The 22,026-nt window shown below is 35.9% G+C and overlaps 1 protein-coding gene across 1 annotated transcript in view; it reads left to right on the top strand.

Moving 5' to 3' along the window:
- LOC110440640 (ubiquitin-protein ligase E3C-like) overlaps positions 1-18,205 on the top strand; it is a 33,825-nt gene extending 15,620 nt beyond the window's left edge. The window contains exons 15-24 of the mRNA XM_021483810.1: positions 1,050-1,134; positions 1,724-1,818; positions 4,376-4,517; positions 5,389-5,633; positions 7,144-7,268; positions 9,027-9,117; positions 10,275-10,373; positions 12,115-12,271; positions 12,867-12,997; positions 17,155-18,205. Of these exons, the coding sequence (XP_021339485.1) occupies positions 1,050-1,134; positions 1,724-1,818; positions 4,376-4,517; positions 5,389-5,633; positions 7,144-7,268; positions 9,027-9,117; positions 10,275-10,373; positions 12,115-12,271; positions 12,867-12,997; positions 17,155-17,325 (1,341 nt within the window). The 3' untranslated portion in view covers positions 17,326-18,205. The remainder of the gene's footprint in view (positions 1-1,049; positions 1,135-1,723; positions 1,819-4,375; positions 4,518-5,388; positions 5,634-7,143; positions 7,269-9,026; positions 9,118-10,274; positions 10,374-12,114; positions 12,272-12,866; positions 12,998-17,154) is intronic.
- The last annotated feature ends 3,821 nt before the right edge of the window (positions 18,206-22,026 follow it).

The following is a 22,026-nucleotide window of genomic DNA, read 5'->3' as shown; positions in this document are numbered from 1 at the left end:
GCCTACATTAGTCACTTTGTATGATCATTCAGTAGCCTACATTAGTCACTTTGTATGATCATTCAGTAGCCTACATTAGTCACTTTGTATGATCATTCAGTAGCCTACATTAGTCACTTTGTATGATCATTCAGTAGCCTACATTAGTCACTTTGTATGATCATTCAGTAGCCTACATTAGTCACTTTGTATGATCATTCAGTAGCCTACATTAGTCACTTTGTATGATCATTCAGTAGCCTACATTAGTCACTTTGTATGATCATTCAGTAGCCTACATTAGTCACTTTGTATGATCATTCAGTAGCCTACATTAGTCACTTTGTATGATCATTCAGTAGCCTACATTAGTCACTTTGTATGATCATTCAGTAGCCTACATTAGTCACTTTGTATGATCATTCAGTAGCCTACATTAGTCACTTTGTATGATCATTCAGTAGCCTACATTAGTCACTTTGTATGATCATTCAGTAGCCTACATCAGTCACTTTGTATGATCATTCAGTAAGACTACATTATAGTCACTTTGTATGATCATTCAGTAGCCTACATTAGTCACTTTGTATGATTACAGTAGCCCACATTAGTCACTTTGTATGATCATTCAGTAGCCTACATTAGTCCCTTTGTATGATCAATCATTCAGTAAGCCTATATTAGTCCCTTTGTATGATCATTCCGTAAGACTACATTATAGTCACTTTGTATAATCATTCAGTAGCCTCCATTAGTCCCTTTGTATGATCATGTATGATCATTCAGTAGCCTACATTAGTCACTTTGTATGATCTTCAGTAGCCCACATTAGCCACTTTGTATGATCATTCAGTAGCCCATATTAGTCACTTTGTAGACTCACATTACTTCACAATAAAAACAATTGAATTGCATCACTTTTTACAATCAGGTGACGTCAAATTATAGCTAGGTGTTTGGTTTACACACTAATAATAATAATGTAGAAACAAGACAAACAATGAACCACTTCGGTTTTGGAAAAAACTGATTTACTGCTTTTGTTAATTGACATTGATACTACATTTCAGCCATCACAGATCTACAGAGCTCAGGGTTCTGTGTTCACCAGGCGGCCATTCGGAACAATGAAGTCTCTCACAAAAACAGCCCTTGGTAAGTGTTATAGTCATTAAACATTTAACATCAGTGTCACCATTAGCCAATATTCACTTGTTGAAAAATCTTAATTTTTGCATCATCTTGGAAAAATGATAGAACAGATTTCATACAATTTCCAAGAGACAAGAGACAATTCAGAAACACCTGGTATGTAATATTGTTATATGGTAGTTTTTCACGAAAATGTATTTTTTTTTATCCATTTGTTGTAAACAGACTTATTTTAGCCTACACAAATTTTATCAAAGTTTAACAGATTGTTTCATTGATAAATTGGCACACCCACAATGTATCCAATAGAAAATTGATATACAGAAACTTCAATTTATGTATATTAATTTAGCTCAGTATTTATAGTACAAAAGAGCTAAAATAATATTAATACCACTAATAAATGTACATTTTGAATATTGCAAATTTCAATACCTAAAATGTTTTTATTTGGACACTCCTCACAAATATGTTGATTAAAGCAGCACAGAGTAAAGTAATTGTGAATATATGTGTCTTTTAATGATCTACATAATTAAACTTTTTTGAAATATGTATGTTGAACATCCATGACCACATTGTGTATTTTCAGATGAGGATGGGCCACCTTTATCTAATACAGATGTAAAAAACCTAGTCATCCTTACAGAGCTTCCGTTTGTGGTGACTTTTGAGGAACGATTCAAGGCAAGTATCATAAAATATCCAGGTGTTGTACAATATGACAGGAAGAGGTCAGGATCTGATGGTAGCAGAGATTATCTTAATAATACTTCAAACAGTTTGAATCTGTAATATTTTCATATTTCTTTAGGTCAGCTGAGTCAGTCAAGTGACCTATTGCAATTGCCTTTCATGATCGTCTGTCATGCATAAACAATCACTTTTTTTTCTTCTCGGAAACCATCGGTCAGTTTTTTAGCCCACTGTCATCTGAAAGTGGACTATTCAAATCGCCCCTTTAACCATGGTCCGTCGTCTGTCCTTAAACAATACTTGTTATCGCTATTTCTCAGAAAGTACTGAAGGGACCTTTCTTAAATTTGAAAACTGATCAGATAAACAAAAAGGCTGACAGGCAGCCATCTTGGATTTTGACAGTGAAGGTTTGTTATCGCTATTACTCAGGAAGTGCTTGAGGGATGTTTCTCATATTTGATATGAAGATTTCCCTTGGTCCGTAATTGTGCATGTTTACTGTTGAGACTGATGGGTAAACAAAATGGCTGACAGGCGGCCATCTTTGATTTTGACATTAAAGGCTTGTTATCTCTATTTCACAGAAAGTACCTGAGGGATCTTTCTCAAATTTGACATGTAGGTTCCCCTTGGGCTGTTGTTGTTCATTTTCTTTTTTAGAATGATCTTCTAAACAAAATGGTCGATAGGAGGCCATCTTGGATTTTGACATTGAAGGTTTGTTTTTGATATGTCTCGGGAAGTACCTGAGGAATCTTTCTCAAATTTGATACGTAGGTTCCCCTTTGTTCGTTGTTGTTCATGATTTCTTTTGAGACTGATTGTATAAACAAAATGGCAGCCAATTGCCATCTTTGATTTTGACAGTTAAGGTTTGTTAGTGCTGTTTCTCAGGAAGAACTCAAAGGATCTTTCTCAGGTTGGTTATACAGGTTCCCCATGGCCCTTTATTGTGCATGATGGCTGACAGGTGACTTTAAAGGTTTGTTGGTGCTATATCTCAGGAAGAACTTAAGAGATCTTTCTAAAATTTGATATGTAGGTTCCCCTTGATCCTTAGTTTTACATGTTTTATTTTGAGAGTGATCATAAAAAACAAGATGGCTGAAGGAACAATTAACATATATTTACATATTACAATGATCTGTTCTATTTCCAGTAAATATGTGAAATGACAAAATCACTTTGAAGGTTGTGTTGTAAACACAGCAGTATTAAGTTTAGATCAGAAGTTACCTCAAGGTGTATTTACTGTAAACATGACTCGATCAAACAGAAAAGAGAAAAGAAGAGAAAAGATCGAACTGACAAAGAATTAATTAAGATGGTACAACGGTGGGCGCCAAGATCCCTCTGGGATCTCTTGTTATGAAACTTGGTGGTAATCATCACCCTGAGATAGTGATCAGAATCTGTACTCAATATGGGGCTCACTCCCCACCCCAGGGGGCTGAGGGACAGGGCCATAACAGGTTACAAACTGCAAAACCTTCAATATACTGTCTCCTCTTCGGAATCCTACTGGTGGATTTTCACCAATATTTCATAAAGTGATGCTTAGATGAAGAGGATCAGAATTTATACTCAAGAAGGGGCTCATCCCCTATAGGGGGAGGCTCATTGGGACTCACTTATTGCAAAACCTGAAACAATTATATTTTTGACTTCTCTGAAGAAGAAATATCAATCAGAAACCCCCAAGATGGGGCTGAGGGGTGGGGCCATAAAGGTCACAGAGCGCAAATCTTCTAAAGACTACTCCTTTGAAAGTTACAGTTGGATTTCACCAATTATTCACAAAATGATGCTTAGATGATAAGTTTCAGAACTTTTACTCAAGACGGGGCTGTCCCTCAGGTGGACAATGGGCAGGCACAAGGGCACAGGGTGCAAAACCTCCAGAAGTCTTCTCTGAAACTTTCAGGTGGATTTTCACCAACATTTTTATAAACAAGCTTAGCTTCTGAGCTCCTGAATTCAATCGCAGATTTTATTTTTTGTCTTCAAATGTACCCAAAACATGTCCAGTTTCCATGTCCAACATTATTGTTTACGTCAATTATGGCAGGTAAAAATTCTCTGAAGCTTAATTGTAGCATTAAAAATATTGTTAACTTGCTAAGGCTTGTGAAAGCTAGTAAACTAACTTCTGACCACATCATCATATCCTTATTCTGCACAGTACTAATCACACTGATTTCATTTAACTATTTTAATTTCGTAAAGTGATCACCTGGACCAAAAAGTGAGAGGGAAAAAATGTTGATTACAACTTTTTCCCTACATGTCTACAATATTTATATTTCTTATCCATTTATTTGAAAGATTTCACAATGGTTAAACATTATTTTTCTGAAAGAGTTCTGCATTGAAAAATGTTGAAAATAATACTGCTGCATTTGAAAAATATGCTGGATTTAAACAAATAAAAATCAGGATGATTTTCCTCTGGGGAAAGGTCTTCTTATTGGGCCCTGTAGACCCTTAATACTAGTATGTAGTATTGATTTTTATTTTAATGATGTAACTGATCCTAATTTTACAGATCCTTCAGAAACTGATACAGACTGACCGACAGGAATACCAAGGGGAGATGACTCACTTTTTGTCAGGGCCATCCATTTCTGTGATGATTCGCAGAAACTACATCTATGAGGATGCATTTGATAAACTCTCACCAGAAAATGGTAAAAACGACTTTAAGAGAGTACAAATTGATTGTTAACCATCAGTAAAATATTATTTTAAAAGGAAATTGTGTCAAATCTACATAATGTGCTTTATTATGAGAACGTTTCTTACACATGGGTAAGGCTCGGTAATCTTACAAAGATAAGTGTCAACACCAAATGATATCAAAGATAACCATGCTTAGGTTGAACTTTTGCTTTAAACTTAAAGTCTATTAATGGTTGACTGTATATATTCAAGCTTTTTTCAAGGAATTGTAACTAAGTCAATGCCAGCACTTGCCATGGCCAGTCAACCATTAATAGACTTTAAGTACATATGTACGGCAGATAATTAACATGTCTTCTTTTCTCTTAAAAGACTTTAAAAATGTTGATAATGAAGGACTTTTTTAAAGGTTTTTGTAAATATAAATTTATCATAAGAATTTAATAATTCAGTTATTCTGTTGTGATTTGTTTAAATGTTGTGTTATATAGCACAGTAAAAATGGAAAATCTCTTGTTTCTGAAACAAATTGCAAAAATTGCTTAAACAGTGCTGGATAAATGTTTGATTTTTTCCTAAAAAATCTAAAGAACTATGTTTTTCATTTAGAATTTATGGTAAAAATACCGTGTTATTTTGACAAGTATCTTTGGACTTTAAAATTGTACCAGGAAAATATACACAGGTGAAATGCCTGGTGCTGTGTGTCTGATTTTCTGATATATTGAAGGTTATGGCAGAAGAGTTCCTTGTCTTCATCCTACTTTGTGTTGGTCAAGATCAGATAAATCATAGTTAAAATTGAATTAGACGTCCTTCTTACATTATGATATAACTTGTATCAACAATGCTAGAATGTCAATTTCTTTCCGTCCCTAGAGCCGAACCTGAAGCTGAAGATGCGTGTACAGCTGGTCAATGCTGCGGGTTTGGATGAAGCTGGAATAGACGGAGGAGGTATCTTCCGTGAGTTCCTATCCGAGTTACTGAAGACTGGCTTTGATCCTAATCGAGGATTGTTCTGCTACACAACAGATCAGCTGTTGTACCCCAACCCAAAATCAACAGTGCTGATGGAGAACTATACCAAGCATTACTTCTTCCTGGGCAGGATGCTCGGCAAGGTAAACAGCATTCTGTATCGGCTTACTAAAATGAACCCTGTATAATCAAGAATTTCATTAACAAGACCTTCAACTAGAATCCATGGTCTCCATTTAAATCTCACCTGTGTAATCCAAATCCTGTACATTCCAAATAACAGTATTTGGTCACTGCTATATATTGTTAACACAGAATCTTCTGTGGTGATTGGTTTAGACAGGTGTATTTACTGTGATGTTTGGTTTAGACAGGTGTATTTACTGTGATGTTTGGTTTTGACAGGTGGATTTACTGTAATGTTTGGTTTAGACAGGTGGATTTACTGTGGTGATTGGTTTAGACAGGTGGATTTACTGTGGTGATTGATTTAGACAGGTGGTTAAGACAGGTGGATTTATTGTGGTGATTGGTTTAGACAGGTGGATTTACTGTGGTGATTGGTTTAGACAGGTGAATTTATTGTGGTGATTGGTTTAGACAGGTGGATTTACTATGGTGATTGGTTTAGACAGGTGAATTTACTGTGGTGATTGGTTCAGACAGGACGATTTACTATGGTGATTGGTTTAGACAGGTGGATTTACTGTGGTGATTGGTTTAGACAGGTGAATTAAATTTTTACTGTGATGTTTGGTTTAGACAGGTGGGTTTACTGTGGTGATTGGTTTAGACAGGTGTATTTACTGTGATGTTTGGTTTAGACAGATGGATTTACTGTGGTGATTGGTTTAGACAGGTGAATTAAATTTTTACTGTGATGTTTGGTTTAGACAGGTGGGTTTACTGTGGTGATTGGTTTAGACAGGTGGATTTACTATGGTGATTGGTTTAGACAGGTGAATTTACTGTGGTGATTGGTTTAGACAGGTGGATTTACTGTGGTGATTGGTTTAGACAGATGGATTTACTATGGTGATTGGTTTAGACAGGTGAATTAAATTTTTACTGTGATGTTTGGTTTAGACAGGTTGATTTACTGTGGTGATCGGTTTAGACAGGTAAATTTACTGTGGTGATAAAGATCTCTGTTTTTTGAGAATTTGCAAATGGCGGGAGATTTTAGGCCTTAGTTTTACTAAAATAAAACTTAAAAGGCCTTAAAAAGTCTTGAACTTCATAGTTAGATTCTTGTGCGAACCCTGTGGTTTAGACACGTTCTCCTGTGGTGTAACTGAGGTGTTCAGTTTTACTTGAGTTAAAACTTTAATGTGTAATACTGTTTGGAGTAATCTGGTAATTCTTGATTTAGCAGATGGACCAAGATGACTATGTCATCTATGTTGCGCTGAAAATGTTATGATTTCTCAGGGCTGTTCCAGTTAAATGAAATACTTCTGCAGTAAGTGGCTGTTTTGGGGGCAAAGGATAATATTTTTGCATTATTAAGTAAATATATTTCTTTTAGTACATGTAGTTCCATTGAGTGGGTAATATTGTTTAGTAGAGTACCACTGAGTCGTAGTAATTGGCTGTGGACAGAAACCTACCGACCTGCTTGTTTACTTACTCAGGATTTTACTTATCCTGCAGGCCATTTATGAAAACATGTTGGTGGAGCTTCCATTTGCAAGTTTCTTCCTCTCAAAGATACTCAGTCGCCATGGCGGCAATCTTGACATCCATCATTTGGCTTCTCTTGACCCCGAGTTATACAGGTAAGTAAAGGTTCTCTAGACCCCGAGTTATACAGGTAAATAAAGCTTCTCTAGACCCTGAGTTATACAGGTAAATAAAGGTTCTCTAGACCCCGAGTTATACAGGTAAATAAAGCTTCTCTAGACCCCGAGTTATACAGGTAAATAAAGCTTCTCTAGACCCTGAGTTATACAGGTAAGTAAAGGTTCTCTAGACTCCGAGTTATACAGATAAATAAAGCTTCTCTAGACCCTGAGTTATACAGGTAAATAAAGCTTCTCTAGACCCCGAGTTATACAGGTAAGTAAAGGTTCTCTAGACCCCGAGTTATACAGGTAAATAAAGCTTCTCTAGACCCCGAGTTATACAGGTAAATAAAGCTTCTCTAGACCCCGAGTTATATAGGAAAATAAAGCTTCTCTAGACCCAGAGTTATACAGGTAAGTAAAGGTTCTCTAGACCCTGAGTTATACAGGTAAATAAAGCTTCTCTAGACCCCGAGTTATACAGGTAAATAAAGCTTCTCTAGACCCCGAGTTATACAGGTAAATAAAGGTTCTCTAGACCCCGAGTTATATAGGAAAGTAAAGCTTCTCTAGACCCCGAGTTATACAGGTAAATAAAGGTTCTCTAGACCCTGAGTTATTCAGGTAAGTAAAGGTTCTCTAGACCCTGAGTTATACAGGTAAGTAAAGGTTCTCTAGACCCCGAGTTATACAGGTAAGTAAAGGTTCTCTAGACCCGAGTTATACAGGTAAATAAAGCTTCTCTATACCCTGAGTTATTCAGGTAAATAAAGGTTCTCTAGACCCCGAATTATACAGGTAAGTAAAGCTTCTCTAGACCCCGAGTTATACAGGTAAATAAAGCTTCTGTAGACCCTGAGTTATTCAGGTAAGTAAAGGTTCTCTAGACCCGAGTTATACAGGTAAATAAAGCTTCTCTATACCCTGAGTTATACAGGTAAGTAAAGGTTCTCTAGACCCTGAGTTATACAGGTAAATAAAGCTTCTCTAGACCCCGAGTTATACAGGTAAATAAAGGTTCTCTAGACCCCGAGTTATACAGATAAATAAAGGTTCTCTAGACCCTGAGTTTTACAGGTAAATAAAGCTTCTCTAGACCCCGAGTTATACAGGTAAATAAAGCTTCTCTAGACCCCGAGTTATACAGATAAATAAAGGCTCTCTAGACCCTGAGTTATACAGGTAAGTAAAGGTTCTCTAGACCCCAAGTTATACAGGTAAGTAAAGGTTCTCTAGACCCTGAGTTATACAGGTAAGTAAAGGTTCTCTAGACCCCGAGTTATACAGGTAAATAAAGGTTCTCTAGACCCCGAGTTATACAGGTAAATAAAGCTTCTCTAGACCCTGAGTTATACAGGTAAATAAAGCTTCTCTAGACCCCGAGTTATACAGGTAAATAAAGCTTCTCTAGACCCCGAGTTATATAGGAAAGTAAAGCTTCTGTAGACTTATTGATACACTGGTAAATAGGTAGTAATACATGTCCTTTTTACAAAAGTGTAGTGTTGACCAGACTGTGTACTTGTGACTTTAATGTAGAAAACCAAAGATGTTTTTGCTGCTTTATTTTGTATACTTAATGAATTTGAACATGAAAATTCACAGTGAATAATAATGAAAAAACATGGTATAAATTGAAAGAGAATCGAATGTGCTATGGCTATTCTGTTGGGTTTTTTTTTTTTTTTTTTTTAATATTCTGGAAATGAATATCTTGTAACAGATTTCATCAATCTTTACTGTTTCTTTTAGGAATCTTTTGTCCCTGAAGACGTATGAGGATGATGTTGTGGACCTAGGTTTGGACTTCACAACTGTAAACGATGACTTTGGTCAGACAAAGGTATGGTGTAAGATTTTGATTTCATCAAACTGTTATGGGTACACACCTAGTATTATTATTATTATATCTGGATTTGTTTGTTTATACTTTACATCCTATCAACAGCTATGTTCATTTAAGGATATGTCATGTTTTGGTGGTGGAGTAAAGTTGGAGTTATTTGAGAAAAAAATCCGACCTTCGGGCAGGACCTCGGAACTGCTCCACATAGGCCTCAAATATTAACTGATTTCCACCACTAATCAACGTAAAGGGGCGAAATAAAAGGTCAAATTTACAGGTTGGCTTTAAATGACATCTTCTCCCAAACTACCACACAGATTTCAATCAATTAGTAGTGATCATATGTTTTTTTAACCTTTTTTATCAAAATATATGCAAATAGAAAGGCTAACTGTCCTTACAGCTGAGAGCAGGATAAAAGGCTAACTGTCCTTACAGCTGAGAGCAGGATAAAAGGCTAACTGTCCTTACAGCTGAGAGCAGGATAAAACGGGTCAATTTGGATGAATTATTGAAAATTGTTATACAAATAAAGAGGCTAACACCTCGGGACACTGAGATTGGATTAAATGTGCTCAAATTGACAGAATTAGTTCAAATAACTTCTCCCAATTACCTTAGGGGTTATTTAAAATTATTTAAGATTAAGCATACATATAGACCAAACAAGGGAACACTGCAGACTCCAGAAAATATAGACCTCCTGTATCCTGCATGAAAGTGTGAGGCAACTAATGTGGGTCGTCCAGGATCAGGTGTTTTCTGCTGTGGCCTCTGCTACGGGAACATTTAAGGCCCTCCAGGATCAGGTGTTTTTGCTGTGGCCTCTGCTTAGGGAACATTTAAGGCCCTCCAGGATCAGGTGTTTTCAGCTGTGGCCTCTGCTAAGGAAACATTTAAGGCCCTCCAGGATCAGGTGTTTTCTGCTGTGGCCCTTGCTACGGGAACATTTAAGGCCCTCCAGGATCAGATGTTTTCTGCTGTGGCCTCTGCTTAGGGAACCTTTTTAGAGACCAAAATTGATCTGCTTCACCAGTTGGGATCTTTTTTTTTCCATTTCTCCCCATTTTCTAACAATGCTGCTAAAAACATTTATACGGTGTGGCCCTGTATGGCCTAGTTGTGTTAATTGTATCATATTATCTCACATTTAGGTGATAGAGTTAAAACCAGGGGGACGACAGATAGCAGTGGACAACCACAACAGGATAGAGTATATACACCTCATGGCTGACCACAAACTCAACAAACAGGTGAGTTCTTCTCTCCCTTGTCAGGTCAGTAGATTATTATTAACACCACTTTCATGTATCCCGTTCAACAATTTGAAACAGTTAAACCGTAGAAGAGAATGACAGGCACATATTGGGATCGAGGTCGACATCTGGAAAAGTCAGCACGTGAATATCTAGGGGTCCGGTCATGCCTAGCAAAAAGTAAAATGTGATCAATTGCTAGTTTTCATTAGTCCAACATATTGTAGGAAATTTTATGAAACTCAGTACTTGGTTGAAAGAAGCAGCTAGAATTCTTGGCATGTAGCTATTTGCTTGACAGAAATCTTGGATACTGTTTTTTTTTTTAGCTTTGCCTATTAGTTTGGCAAAAGTGTTCATTTATCACAGAATATTTCTGTACAACCTGGAATGTTCAGCCAGGGTACACGAAAGCAGCCAAACACTACAACATATAATTAATTCAACATACTTTAACTTTGTGGCATCAAGTAACTGTTAATCATTCTAGAAATTTACAAGGTCATAGGCATGAATAACTATCAACTTAGTATCAGAAATGTAATGGGTTGGTGTTTACCGGTCAGAATGTAACGATATGATTGGTTGTTAGAATTTACAGGGTTTACCATTCAGAAATTATCAGTATGATTGGTAGATAGAATTAACAGAGTTTATGAATAAGAATATAGATATTAATGATAAAATGTTTAAGTTTATGATGAAGATTTTTGATATTAATAGTACATGTATGCAGAAAGTTATGACATGATTGGATTTTTTTTTTCTTCTGTATGGTAGAAAGTAAAACTTAGTAGTTTTCTGATTAATCCACTGTGTCAACTATTTATTAGTTAGATCAATAAACTGATTAATCCACTGTGTCACCTATTGATTAGTTAGATCAATAAACTGTTTAATCCACCGTGTCAACTATTGATTAGTTAGATCAATAAACTGATTAATCCACTGTGTCAACTATTGATTAGTTAGATCAATGAACTGATAAATCCACTGTGTCACCTATTGATTAGTTAGATCAATAAACTGATTAATCCACTGTGTCAACTATTGATTAGTTATAATTATGTAGATCAATAAACTGATTAATCCACTGTGTCAACTATTGATTAGTTATAATTATGTAGATCAATAAACTGATTAATCCACTGTGTCAACTATTGATTAGTTAGATCAATGAACTGTTTAATCCACCGTGTCACCTATTGATTAGTTAGATCAATAAACTGATTAATCCACTGTGTCAACTATTGATTAGTTAGATCAATAAACTGATTATTCCACTGTGTCAACTATTCATTAGTTAGATCAATAAACTGATTAATTGACTACAAAATTGTTTTCAGTAGAGTGATTCATGATGGTATCAAGCCTACCTCCTGCTAGATACTTACAAGCCTACCACAAGCCTACCTCCTGCTAGATACTTACAAGAGTAAAGTCTCCTTCCACCTGCTGGGTCAGCATCGTCAAACACATACTTTTACGTTCAAGTTAGCTCATGGCATCTTAGGACTATATATGGCAGATTCAATGTTTGAAGAGAAAATATTTTTACAATTCTTATTTTTTATTTTGTGTAATCAACTTACACCAACAGTATGGAGGATTTCAAAATGTATTATTTTTATAACAATTATTAATCAATCATCTGATGACCGATCATCAAATTTCAACTGAGTCCCAATATAAGTAAAACTTATGCCAAATTCTACTAATGTTTTTCGTATTTTGACAGATACGTGTACAGTGCACAGCTTTCCGACAGGGCATGTCTGATGTCCTGAACCTCGACTGGCTTCGCATGTTTGACCATCATGAACTTCAGGTTCTGATCTCAGGGGCCATAACTCCAGTCAACATTGAGGATTTGCAGCACCATACAAACTATTCTGGTAAAAATTGTTTATTGTCGTATGAAATCAATTTGAAATCAGTATCGTATGCAATCAAGAACCTGTTATTGTCAATTTTATGTGGTTGACTGTTCTGTCTTATCAAGGGCATTTGCAGATGCATAACAATTTGCTAAATTACATATGACAAAAATGGATGAAATATTTTAATAAACATTATAAAAAAAAACTTGAATGAAATAAAATAAGAACTTGAGAAATTGAAGAATTCAGAATGAGCTCCAGATACACCTTAGTTAACTTTTATAACCTCAAAACAAAATACAAAACAAAAAATGCAAAATAGCCACATATGAATGACCATTTCACTTTCTGCCTAAAATGGTCCCTGTTGACAAATCAATTCATTTTGACATCAGAATAGAAATAATGACGTTTTGTGCTAACGTTCATTTTTATCTAATTTTTATATTTTATAAGTTCCTAATCAAGTTCTACAAATACATTTTATCTAAGGTATTTGGCTAATATATAATTTTGGCTAAATTTATATTCTTTTACACATTTTGTTTAAAGCAGTTTGTTAAATGAATTACAATATTAAGCAATGATCTTCTCTGTTGTGCCCTGACAGGGGGTTATACAGACAGTCATCCAATCATCCAGATGTTTTGGAAAGTGGTCCAACAATTTACCAATCGTCAGAAACGCCAGCTGCTCAAGTTTGTGACGAGTTGTTCACGCCCTCCTCTGCTTGGCTTCAAGGTTAGTTTCTCTATAATGTTTAGTGATGCTGCTCAAATTGCCAGCCTTCAAGGTTGTTCTTGTTCATTTTGTAAGAAACTTTAACTCATTACACCCCTCACAACAATTGGGGTGGGGGACATACTTGAATCATGGTGTTGGTCTATTTGTATTCAGAAGTTTGTTAACATTTATTTTGAAGAATACCTTAGATAGTTGTTAATATCTTCCATATTTTGAGCCCAACATTATCAGATGGTTGGCTGTTTAAATCACCCTTTGTCTTTGATTGGTCATCCATCTGTCATTCCATCCATCCTTAAACAATTCTTCTTCGCACTTAACTTCTTAAAAAGGTGTTTCTCAAATTCCACAGGAGGTTCCCATGGTCCCTAGTTACCCATATCTAATTTTGGCCATCTTGAATTTGATCGGAAAACCAAGATTGCCGACCGGCAGCTATCTTCAAGTCATCTTTTGTCCATGGTCTGTTATAATCTGTCCTTAAACTATTCATGATTCATTTTGAAACAGATCAGAGAAACAATATGGCTGCTATGTTGCCATCTTGGATTTTGACACTTTACTATTTCTCAAGAAGTACTTGACAGATCATATGTAAGATTTGAAAAACAAGATGACCTTCAAGCAGTCATCATTGGTTTCACTGTTCAAGATTGTTATTGCTGTTTCTTAAGAGATTCCTTACAGATTTTTGTCCAACTCCATATGTAAGTTTGGATTGGTCTGTAGTTGTGAATGTTTCAATTCCAGACTTTTTGGAAAACAAGATGACTGCCAGGCAGCATGTTGGATTTGAGCATTTCAAGTTGTTATCACTATTTCTCAACACACTCTTGACAGATCTTTCCCAGATTTCATATGAATGTTTATTTTGGTCCATGTAATTGTGCACGTTTCATTTTGGTCCATGTAATTGTGCACGTTTCATTTTGGGACTGGCCAGACAGTCATATATGATCTGACAGTTAATGGTTGTTGTCATTATTTCTTAAGAAGTACATGATAGATCTTTCTCAAATTTCATATACAGATTTCCCATGTACATGTACAAGTAAGCTCTTCTGTTCTTTAGTTATAGGCATATTTTGTTTTGAGCTTCTATCTAGTCCCTTTGTGACAATAAAAGTATGGCTGACAGAACACAGAAATCTCTCTTATTCTATATATATATAGTCCCTTTGTGACAATAAAAGTATGGCTGACAGAAAACAGAAATCTCTCTTATTCTATATGTATATCTAGTCCCTTTGTGACAAAAAAAGTATGGCTGACAGAACACAGAAATCTCTCTTATTCTATATATATATAGTCCCTTTGTGACAATAAAAGTATGGCTGACAAAACACAGAAATCTCTCTTATTCTATATATATATAGTCCCTTTGTGACAATAAAAGTATGGCTGACAAAACACAGAAATCTCTCTTATTCTATATATATATCTAGTCCCTTTGTGACAATAAATGTATGGCTGACAGAAAAAAGAAGTCTCTCTTATTCTATATGTATATCTAGTCCCTTTGTATGGCTGACAAAACACAGAAATCTCTCTTATTCTATATATATATATAGTCCCTTTGTGACAATAAAAGTATGGGTGACAGAACACAGAAATCTCTCTTATTCTATATATATATATATAGTCCCTTTGTGACAATAAAAGTATGGCTGACAAAACACAGAAATCTCTCTTATTCTATATTTATATCTAGTCCCTTTGTATGGCTGACAGAACACAGAAATCTCTCTTATTCTATATATATATAGTCCCTTTGTGACAATAAAAGTATGGCTGACAAAACACAGAAATCTCTCTTATTCTATATATATATATCTAGTCCCTTTGTGACAATAAATGTATGGCTGACAGAAAAAAGAAGTCTCTCTTATTCTATATGTATATCTAGTCCCTTTGTATGGCTGACAAAACACAGAAATCTCTCTTATTCTATATATATATCTAGTCCCTTTGTGACAATAAAAGTATGGCTGACAGAAAACAGAAATCTCTCTTATTCTATATGTATATCTAGTCCCTTTGTGACAAAAAAAGTATGGCTGACAGAACACAGAAATCTCTCTCACACTATATATATATTACACATTACTGTTTTAGTAAATTTGGTCAAACAACTGGCTTACTTTGAATGGATACTGTCAAACCCATCTGTGTGAAATTTTATCAAAAGTTACCACATGTTGACAAGACTTTCACTCCAATAAAGAAAAGATCAAACTTAGATAGAACTAATGAAGATCCAACAATAGGGAGTGCCAAGATCCTTCTGGGATCTTTTATTATTTGGACTTTTTAGGTTACCTGACCATAGTTCATGGTAACCTATTGTGATAGTCTTTTGTCCGTCGTCGTCCGTTAACTTTTCCTTGTGAACACAATAACTTCAGTCAATGTTAACCGAGGTTGATGAAATTTTGTATGCAGCCATATGTCAATAAGATCTGGAACGAGTTCGAAAATGGGAATTATTCGACAGTAACTTACAGAGTTATTGCCCTTTGTAATATTATTATTATTGGACCTTGTGAACACGATAACTTGAGTAAATGTTAACCGAGTTGGTGAAACTTTGTATGCTGCCATATATCAAAAAGATCTCGAACGAGTTCGAAAATAGGAATTATGCGATGGTAACTTACAGAGTTATTGCCCTTTGTTATAATATTATTATTAGACCTTCTTTGTATGCAGCCATATATCAATAAGATCCCGGACAAGTTTGAAAATGGGAATTATTCGACAGTAACTTACAGAGTTAATGCCCTTTGTAATAATATTATTATTGGACCTTGTGAACACGAGATCTTGAGCAAATGTTAACCGAGTTTGATGAAACTTTGTATGCAGCCATATATCAATAAGATCCCGGACAAGTTTGAAAATGGGAATTATTCGACAGTAACTTACAGAGATATTGCCCTTTGTAATAATATTATTATTGGACCTTGTGAACATGATAACTTAGTAATTATCAACCAAGTTTGATGAAACTCTGTATGCGGCCTTATATCAATAAGGTCTTGGATAAGTTGGAAAATGGGAATTATTCGACAGTAACTTACAGAGTAATTGCACTTTGTAATAATATTATTACAATATTTTGTATTGGACCTTGTGTTCACGATAACTTAGTAAATATCAACCAAGTTTGATGAAACTCTGTATGTAGCCTTATATCAATAAGATCTCGAAAGACTTCGAACCTGGGAATTATTTGACAGTAGCTTACAGAGTTATTGCTGTTTGTAATAATATTATTATTGGACCTTGTAAACACGATAACTTGAATAAATGTTGGCGAAGTTCAATGAAACTTTGTCCGGTAATTATTTGACGATAACCTGCAGAGTTATTGCCCTTTGTCATTATATTATTAATGTGATGTTGATTGACATTACACAAGAATAGATGTAAATTCATGTGGTACACCTTTTTTTTCATTCATGACGCATTTTTGCTTCTAACAATGTGCTATTTAAATTTTGTGCCTTACTTAATAAATCATTGATTTACGCTTTTACTTGTTTCTTTTAACCAAGAACAGAAGACATACAGTTAACAAGTTTGTTAAAAACAGTCCCCTTGGGTCAAAATTGGAGTCACACCCATTTATTTCAGTTATCATGTTCACAGGGTCCAACAATAATTGAATTACCAAGGGGAATAACTATGTAAGTTATGGTCAAATTGGTCCGGTATTCAAACTCATCGAGGATCTCATTGATACAAAGCTGCATACAAAGTTTCATCAAAATTGGTTCATATTTACTGAAGTTATTGTGTTCACAAGGAAATATAATGGACGATGCAGCAAGGTCACTCGGACCCACGAAAAGTATGAATTGGCCCCTGGATGACAGTCCTAATTTGAATCGGATGTCAGGTGACCGTTAAGGCCCAAGGGCCTCTTGTTTTATGGTAGATATCACACTTTTCTAATATTTCATGTGTGAGTGGGATATTAGGATGACATACCTATAATAAATCTATGTTGACAGTATCATGTGCTTGTCTGGGAGAGCCTGTCATTAAAACTATGACCTGTTTACAAATATTGGTGGGGAAATTTTTCAAATATTTTTTGCAGATGATTTTAGCACTGTCAATTAAATAAAAATCTTTGTTTATCATTGCAGGACCTGTACCCAGCATTTTGTGTCCATTATGGTGGAAATGAACTGGACAGACTTCCTACTGCTAGCACTTGTATGAACCTGTTACGCCTCCCAGAGTTTAGCGATGAAAAGACAATGAAAACAAAGCTGTTATATGCAGTGGAATCGGAATCTGGCTTTGAACTTAGCTAGCATAGTACAATCAGTGTCATCGACACACCAATTAGGGAATTATTTGGTGAGAGATTTTTATCCAGAAACATCATGAAAATCTATCTAAAAGCATGAATGAAAGAATTAAATATAAAATTGTGATTTAATGTGAGATGTTTTGTTGTTTGAATGGTACAGTATAATGATGGTGCTGTACTTCCAAGTGTGTAGGGTTTATGTATTTACTTTCACTCAAAACATAAATAATCAGTTACCTAACTTACTCAACAACAAATTGAGGGGTTTATTATTTTTATGTATGCTGCAAATATTAATGAAAAATTTATTTAACTTCCATGAAATACAATGTGTATTAAAATGCTACCCACTGTTTAACACATGCACAAGTCATAATGATTTTATAAGTTAAAAATGAAAACTTGATATGTGAGGGAGAGGTGAAAGTCTAGTACACATGTATCATTATAATGTACGATGTATGTTGATAGTATTTCATTGTCTCATTTATACCATTACATGGTGAGAATTGGAAGTGAATTTTCCTGGAAGCTGTGTGCTAGTCTAGAGATTTATCAGACAGCAGGACACCCCTTTGAGTCACCATTGAACCATTATTCAACCTATAAAGCTGTTTTAAATCAGATACACTTTTACAGCTGTATTGTCCAATAAACATGTGCTGTAGAGCCGGCTACAGTATTTGATATTAACGTATAAGACTAGGCAAACACCATGAGATATAATTTATTCGAAAAAAATCTCAAGATTCAAATTTCATCGAACTTTATGTTTGAAAACAAAATGTGTGATGTTTTCTCTCTTCCTGTCTGTCATAGAATATTGGTTCTAACTATCAAAGAATTCTTTCCTCCGTACATAGCATGATTTTTTTTTGATATTTTTTTTTAGCTCACCTGGCCCAAAGGGCCAAGTGAGCTTATGGCATGGTGCGGCGGCCGGCCTGCGTCAACTTTTTACTTTAAACAACTTCTTCTCAGTAACCAAAAGGCCTAGGGTGATGATATTTGGCCAGAAGCGTGCTTGGATGAAGGGCTACCAAGTTTGTTCAAATAAATGACCTTTATCAATTTTCAAGGTCACAGGGGTCAAATATGTTAAAATCTTTAAACAACTTCTTCTGAATAACCGAGAGGCCTAGGGTGATGATATTTGACCAGTAACATGCTGGGATAAAGGGCTACTGACTTTGTTCAAATAAATGACCTTGACTTATATTCAAGATCAAAGAGGGCAAATATGTTTTAAACATTTAAAAAACTTCTTCTGATTAGCCAATAGGCCTAGGGTGATGATATTTGGCTAGTAGCATGCTGGGATGAAGGGCTATATAGTTTGTTCAAATGAATGATCTTCATCTTTTTTCAAGGTCACAGGGTCAAATATGTTCTAAACCTTTAAACAACTTCTGAATAACCAAGAGGCCTAGGATAATGCCAGTAACATGCTGGGATGAAGGACTACCAAGTTCAAATGAATGACCTTGACATATATATTTTAAGGTCACAGGGGTCAAATATGTTTAAAACCATTGAATAACTTCTTCTTAATAAGCAAAAGGCCAAGGGTGATGATATTTAGCCATTAACATGCTGGGATGAAGGACTACCAAGTGAATGACCTTCGCCCATATTCAAGGTCACAGTGGTCAAAATATGTTTAAATCTTTAAATGATTTGTTCTGTATAACCAAAAGGTCCAGGGTAATGATATTTTTCCAGAAGCATGCTGGGTTGGAAGACTATAAACTCTGTTCAACCTAATATTATAATGTCCTTGTTCGACATTCAAGGTCACAGGTGTCATATATGTTTAAATCTTTTAATATGTTCTTATGAATGAAACACTGATATTTTGCCTGTAGCTGTATTTTAGTCCACTTTTAAGATTACAAGTGTGAGATTAATACCAGGTGAGCGATGCAGGCCCATTGGGCCTCTTCTTTTAAAGTGTGACGTGCCCGGTTTGATACTTATTTGATGTTTTACAGCTTACAGGGCCAGTGTTCACGATAGCTATTCTCACATTCAAAAAAATTTAACCAGCTTTCATGGCTCTCTTATATTCTTCTGTATTACCGGTATTGAAAAATGTGAAATCTGAATATTTAATCACTTGAACAAGAGTTTGAACATGAGAACAGTGACATGACCTTTAATTAGTAAACAATACAATTGCTGCCATAGGATTATCAACTTCAAATTTATTCCTATGATTTTTATACTGGTAAATACCAAACCAGGCCCCGGGATCATGAAACAATCTTAGACTAAAGTTTTTGCTTAGCAAATCACATATGACGTCACTTTTCATAAAGTTATTTGTGATTGGTTAAGTCGAAACTAAGACAATTTTAGACTTAAGATCATTTCATGATCTCGGGGCCAGCTCTTGTAATCTTGCTGAATTGTTTTATACTTACATGTGTTAAGTACATGTAAAACATTCTTTTACTGGTGAATTTTTAAATTTACAAATTCTTTCCACATTGCTAGTAACAGTACATCTTCTACAACATAAACTTGAAATCATGATTATAAGCCTTAGCTGTTTATCCAGTGACAAATCTCCAAATTGTTTTCAAAGCCACACTTTTTTTGAGGCAGCCTTATTTTTGGAATCTTTAGTCAGTGAGCAGTTTACAGGTAAATACAGGTAAGTTTTATATTTTTCAGACTTATACCAGGCCCCCGATAGAGATAAATATCGATGGAGACACAAGGAAATATCAATACACATTTTACACTTATGATTGGTATAACCTGGTGTTTTACCTTAAACAAATCTGCTCACATCAAGAGGGGACATAATATTTCTACTAGGGACACAAGGCCAATTTTATGACTCCGTTTTCAAAGCAAACATATTTTCCAGATATGTATGTTTAGGCCAGCCTTTTTTTCTTACATGGCTTATCATTAGGATTTCAGGGTATGTAAATTTAAATTCTTCAATTGTACTAGCAAATACTACAATTTCTTTTCAGATATATTCCTATATGTAAGAACTCTTCTACTGGCAGATAAAATGTATAGATACTAAACAGAATGTATTACCGTTGAATGAATTGATGTCATCATATTTCATTATTAATTTATCTGTTTTGGAATTAAATTATTAAAGATTATAATGTTGAGTTTTTTATTGCTAAGCAAGAGATTATTAGCTCATCTGGTACATGGTGTCTGTGAGGGTATGGTGTTGTATCCACTGTCCATCTGGTACATGGTGTCTTTGAGGGTTTGGTATGGTGTTGTGTACACTGTCCATCTGGTACATGGTGTCTGTGAGGGCATGGTATGGTGTTTTATCCACTGTCCTTCTGGTACATGTGTCTGTGAGGGTTTGGTATGGTGTTGTATCCGCTGTCCATCTGGTACATGGTGTCTGTGAGGGTATGGTATGGTGTTTTATCCACTGTCCTTCTGGTACATGTGTCTGTGAGGGTTTGGTATGGTGTTGTATCCACTGTCCATCTGGTACATGTGTCTGTGAAGGTTTTGTATGGTGTTGTATCCACTGTCCATCTGGTACATGGTGTCTTTGAGGGTTTGGTATGGTGTTGTGTCCACTGTCCATCTGGTACATGGTGTCTGTGAGTCCATCTGGTACATGTGTCTGAAGGTTTTGTATGGTGTTGTATCCACTGTCCATCTGGTATATGTGCCTGTGAGGGTTTGGTATGGTGTTGTATCCACTGTCCATCTGGTACATGTGTCTGAAGGTTTTGTATGGTGTTGTATCCACTGTCCATCTGGTACATTGTGTCTGTGAGGGTATGGTGTGGTATCCACTGTCCATCTGGTACATGGTGTCTTTGAGGGTTTGGTATGGTGTTGTGTACACTGTCCATCTGGTACATGGTGTCTGTGAGGGTTTTGTATGGTGTTGTGTCTGTGAGGGTATGGTGTTGTATCCACTGTCCATCTGGTACATTGTGTCTGTGAGGGTATGGTGTTGTATCCACTGGCCATCTGGTACATGGTGTCTGTGAGGGTTTCGTATGGTGGTGTGTCTGTGATGGTTTCGTTTGGTGTTGTATCCACTGTCCATCTGGTACATGGTGTCTGTGAGGGTTTCGTATGGTGTTGTGTCTGTGAGGGTTCGATATGGTGTTGTATCCACTGTTCATCTGGTACCTGTGTCTGTGAGGGTTTCGTATGGTGTTGTGTCTGTGAGGGTTTCGTATGGTGTTGTATCCACTGTCCATCTGGTACATGGTGTGTGTGAGGGTATGGTATGGTGTTGTATCCACTGTCCATCTGGTATGTGGGGGTTTGGTATGATGTTGTATCCACTGTCCATCTGGTACATGGTTTCTGTGAGGGTTTGGTATGGTGTTGTATCCACTGTCCATCTGGTATGTGGGGGTTTGGTATGATGTTGTATCCACTGTCCATCTGGTACATGGTGTCTGTGAGGGTATGGTATGGTGTTGTATCCACTGTCCATCTGGTACATGGTGTCTGTAAAGGTATGGTGTTTTATCCACTGTCCATCTGGTACATGGTGTCTGTGAGGGTATGGTATGGTGTTGCCACTGTCCATCTGGTACATGGTGTCTGTCAGGGTTTGGTATGGTGTTGTATCCACTATCCATCTGGTACATGGTGTCTGTGAGGGTATGGTATGGTGTGTCTGTGAGGGTTTCGTATGGTGTTGTATCCACTGTCCATGGTATGGTGTTGTATCCACTGTCCA

The sequence above is a fragment of the Mizuhopecten yessoensis genome, unplaced genomic scaffold, assembly GCF_002113885.1.
Source record: "Mizuhopecten yessoensis strain PY_sf001 unplaced genomic scaffold, ASM211388v2 scaffold1775, whole genome shotgun sequence".
NCBI lineage: Eukaryota > Metazoa > Mollusca > Bivalvia > Pectinida > Pectinidae > Mizuhopecten > Mizuhopecten yessoensis.
Note: the sequence above shows the minus strand (reverse complement) of the source record. Positions and strands in the feature narration are given on the sequence as shown.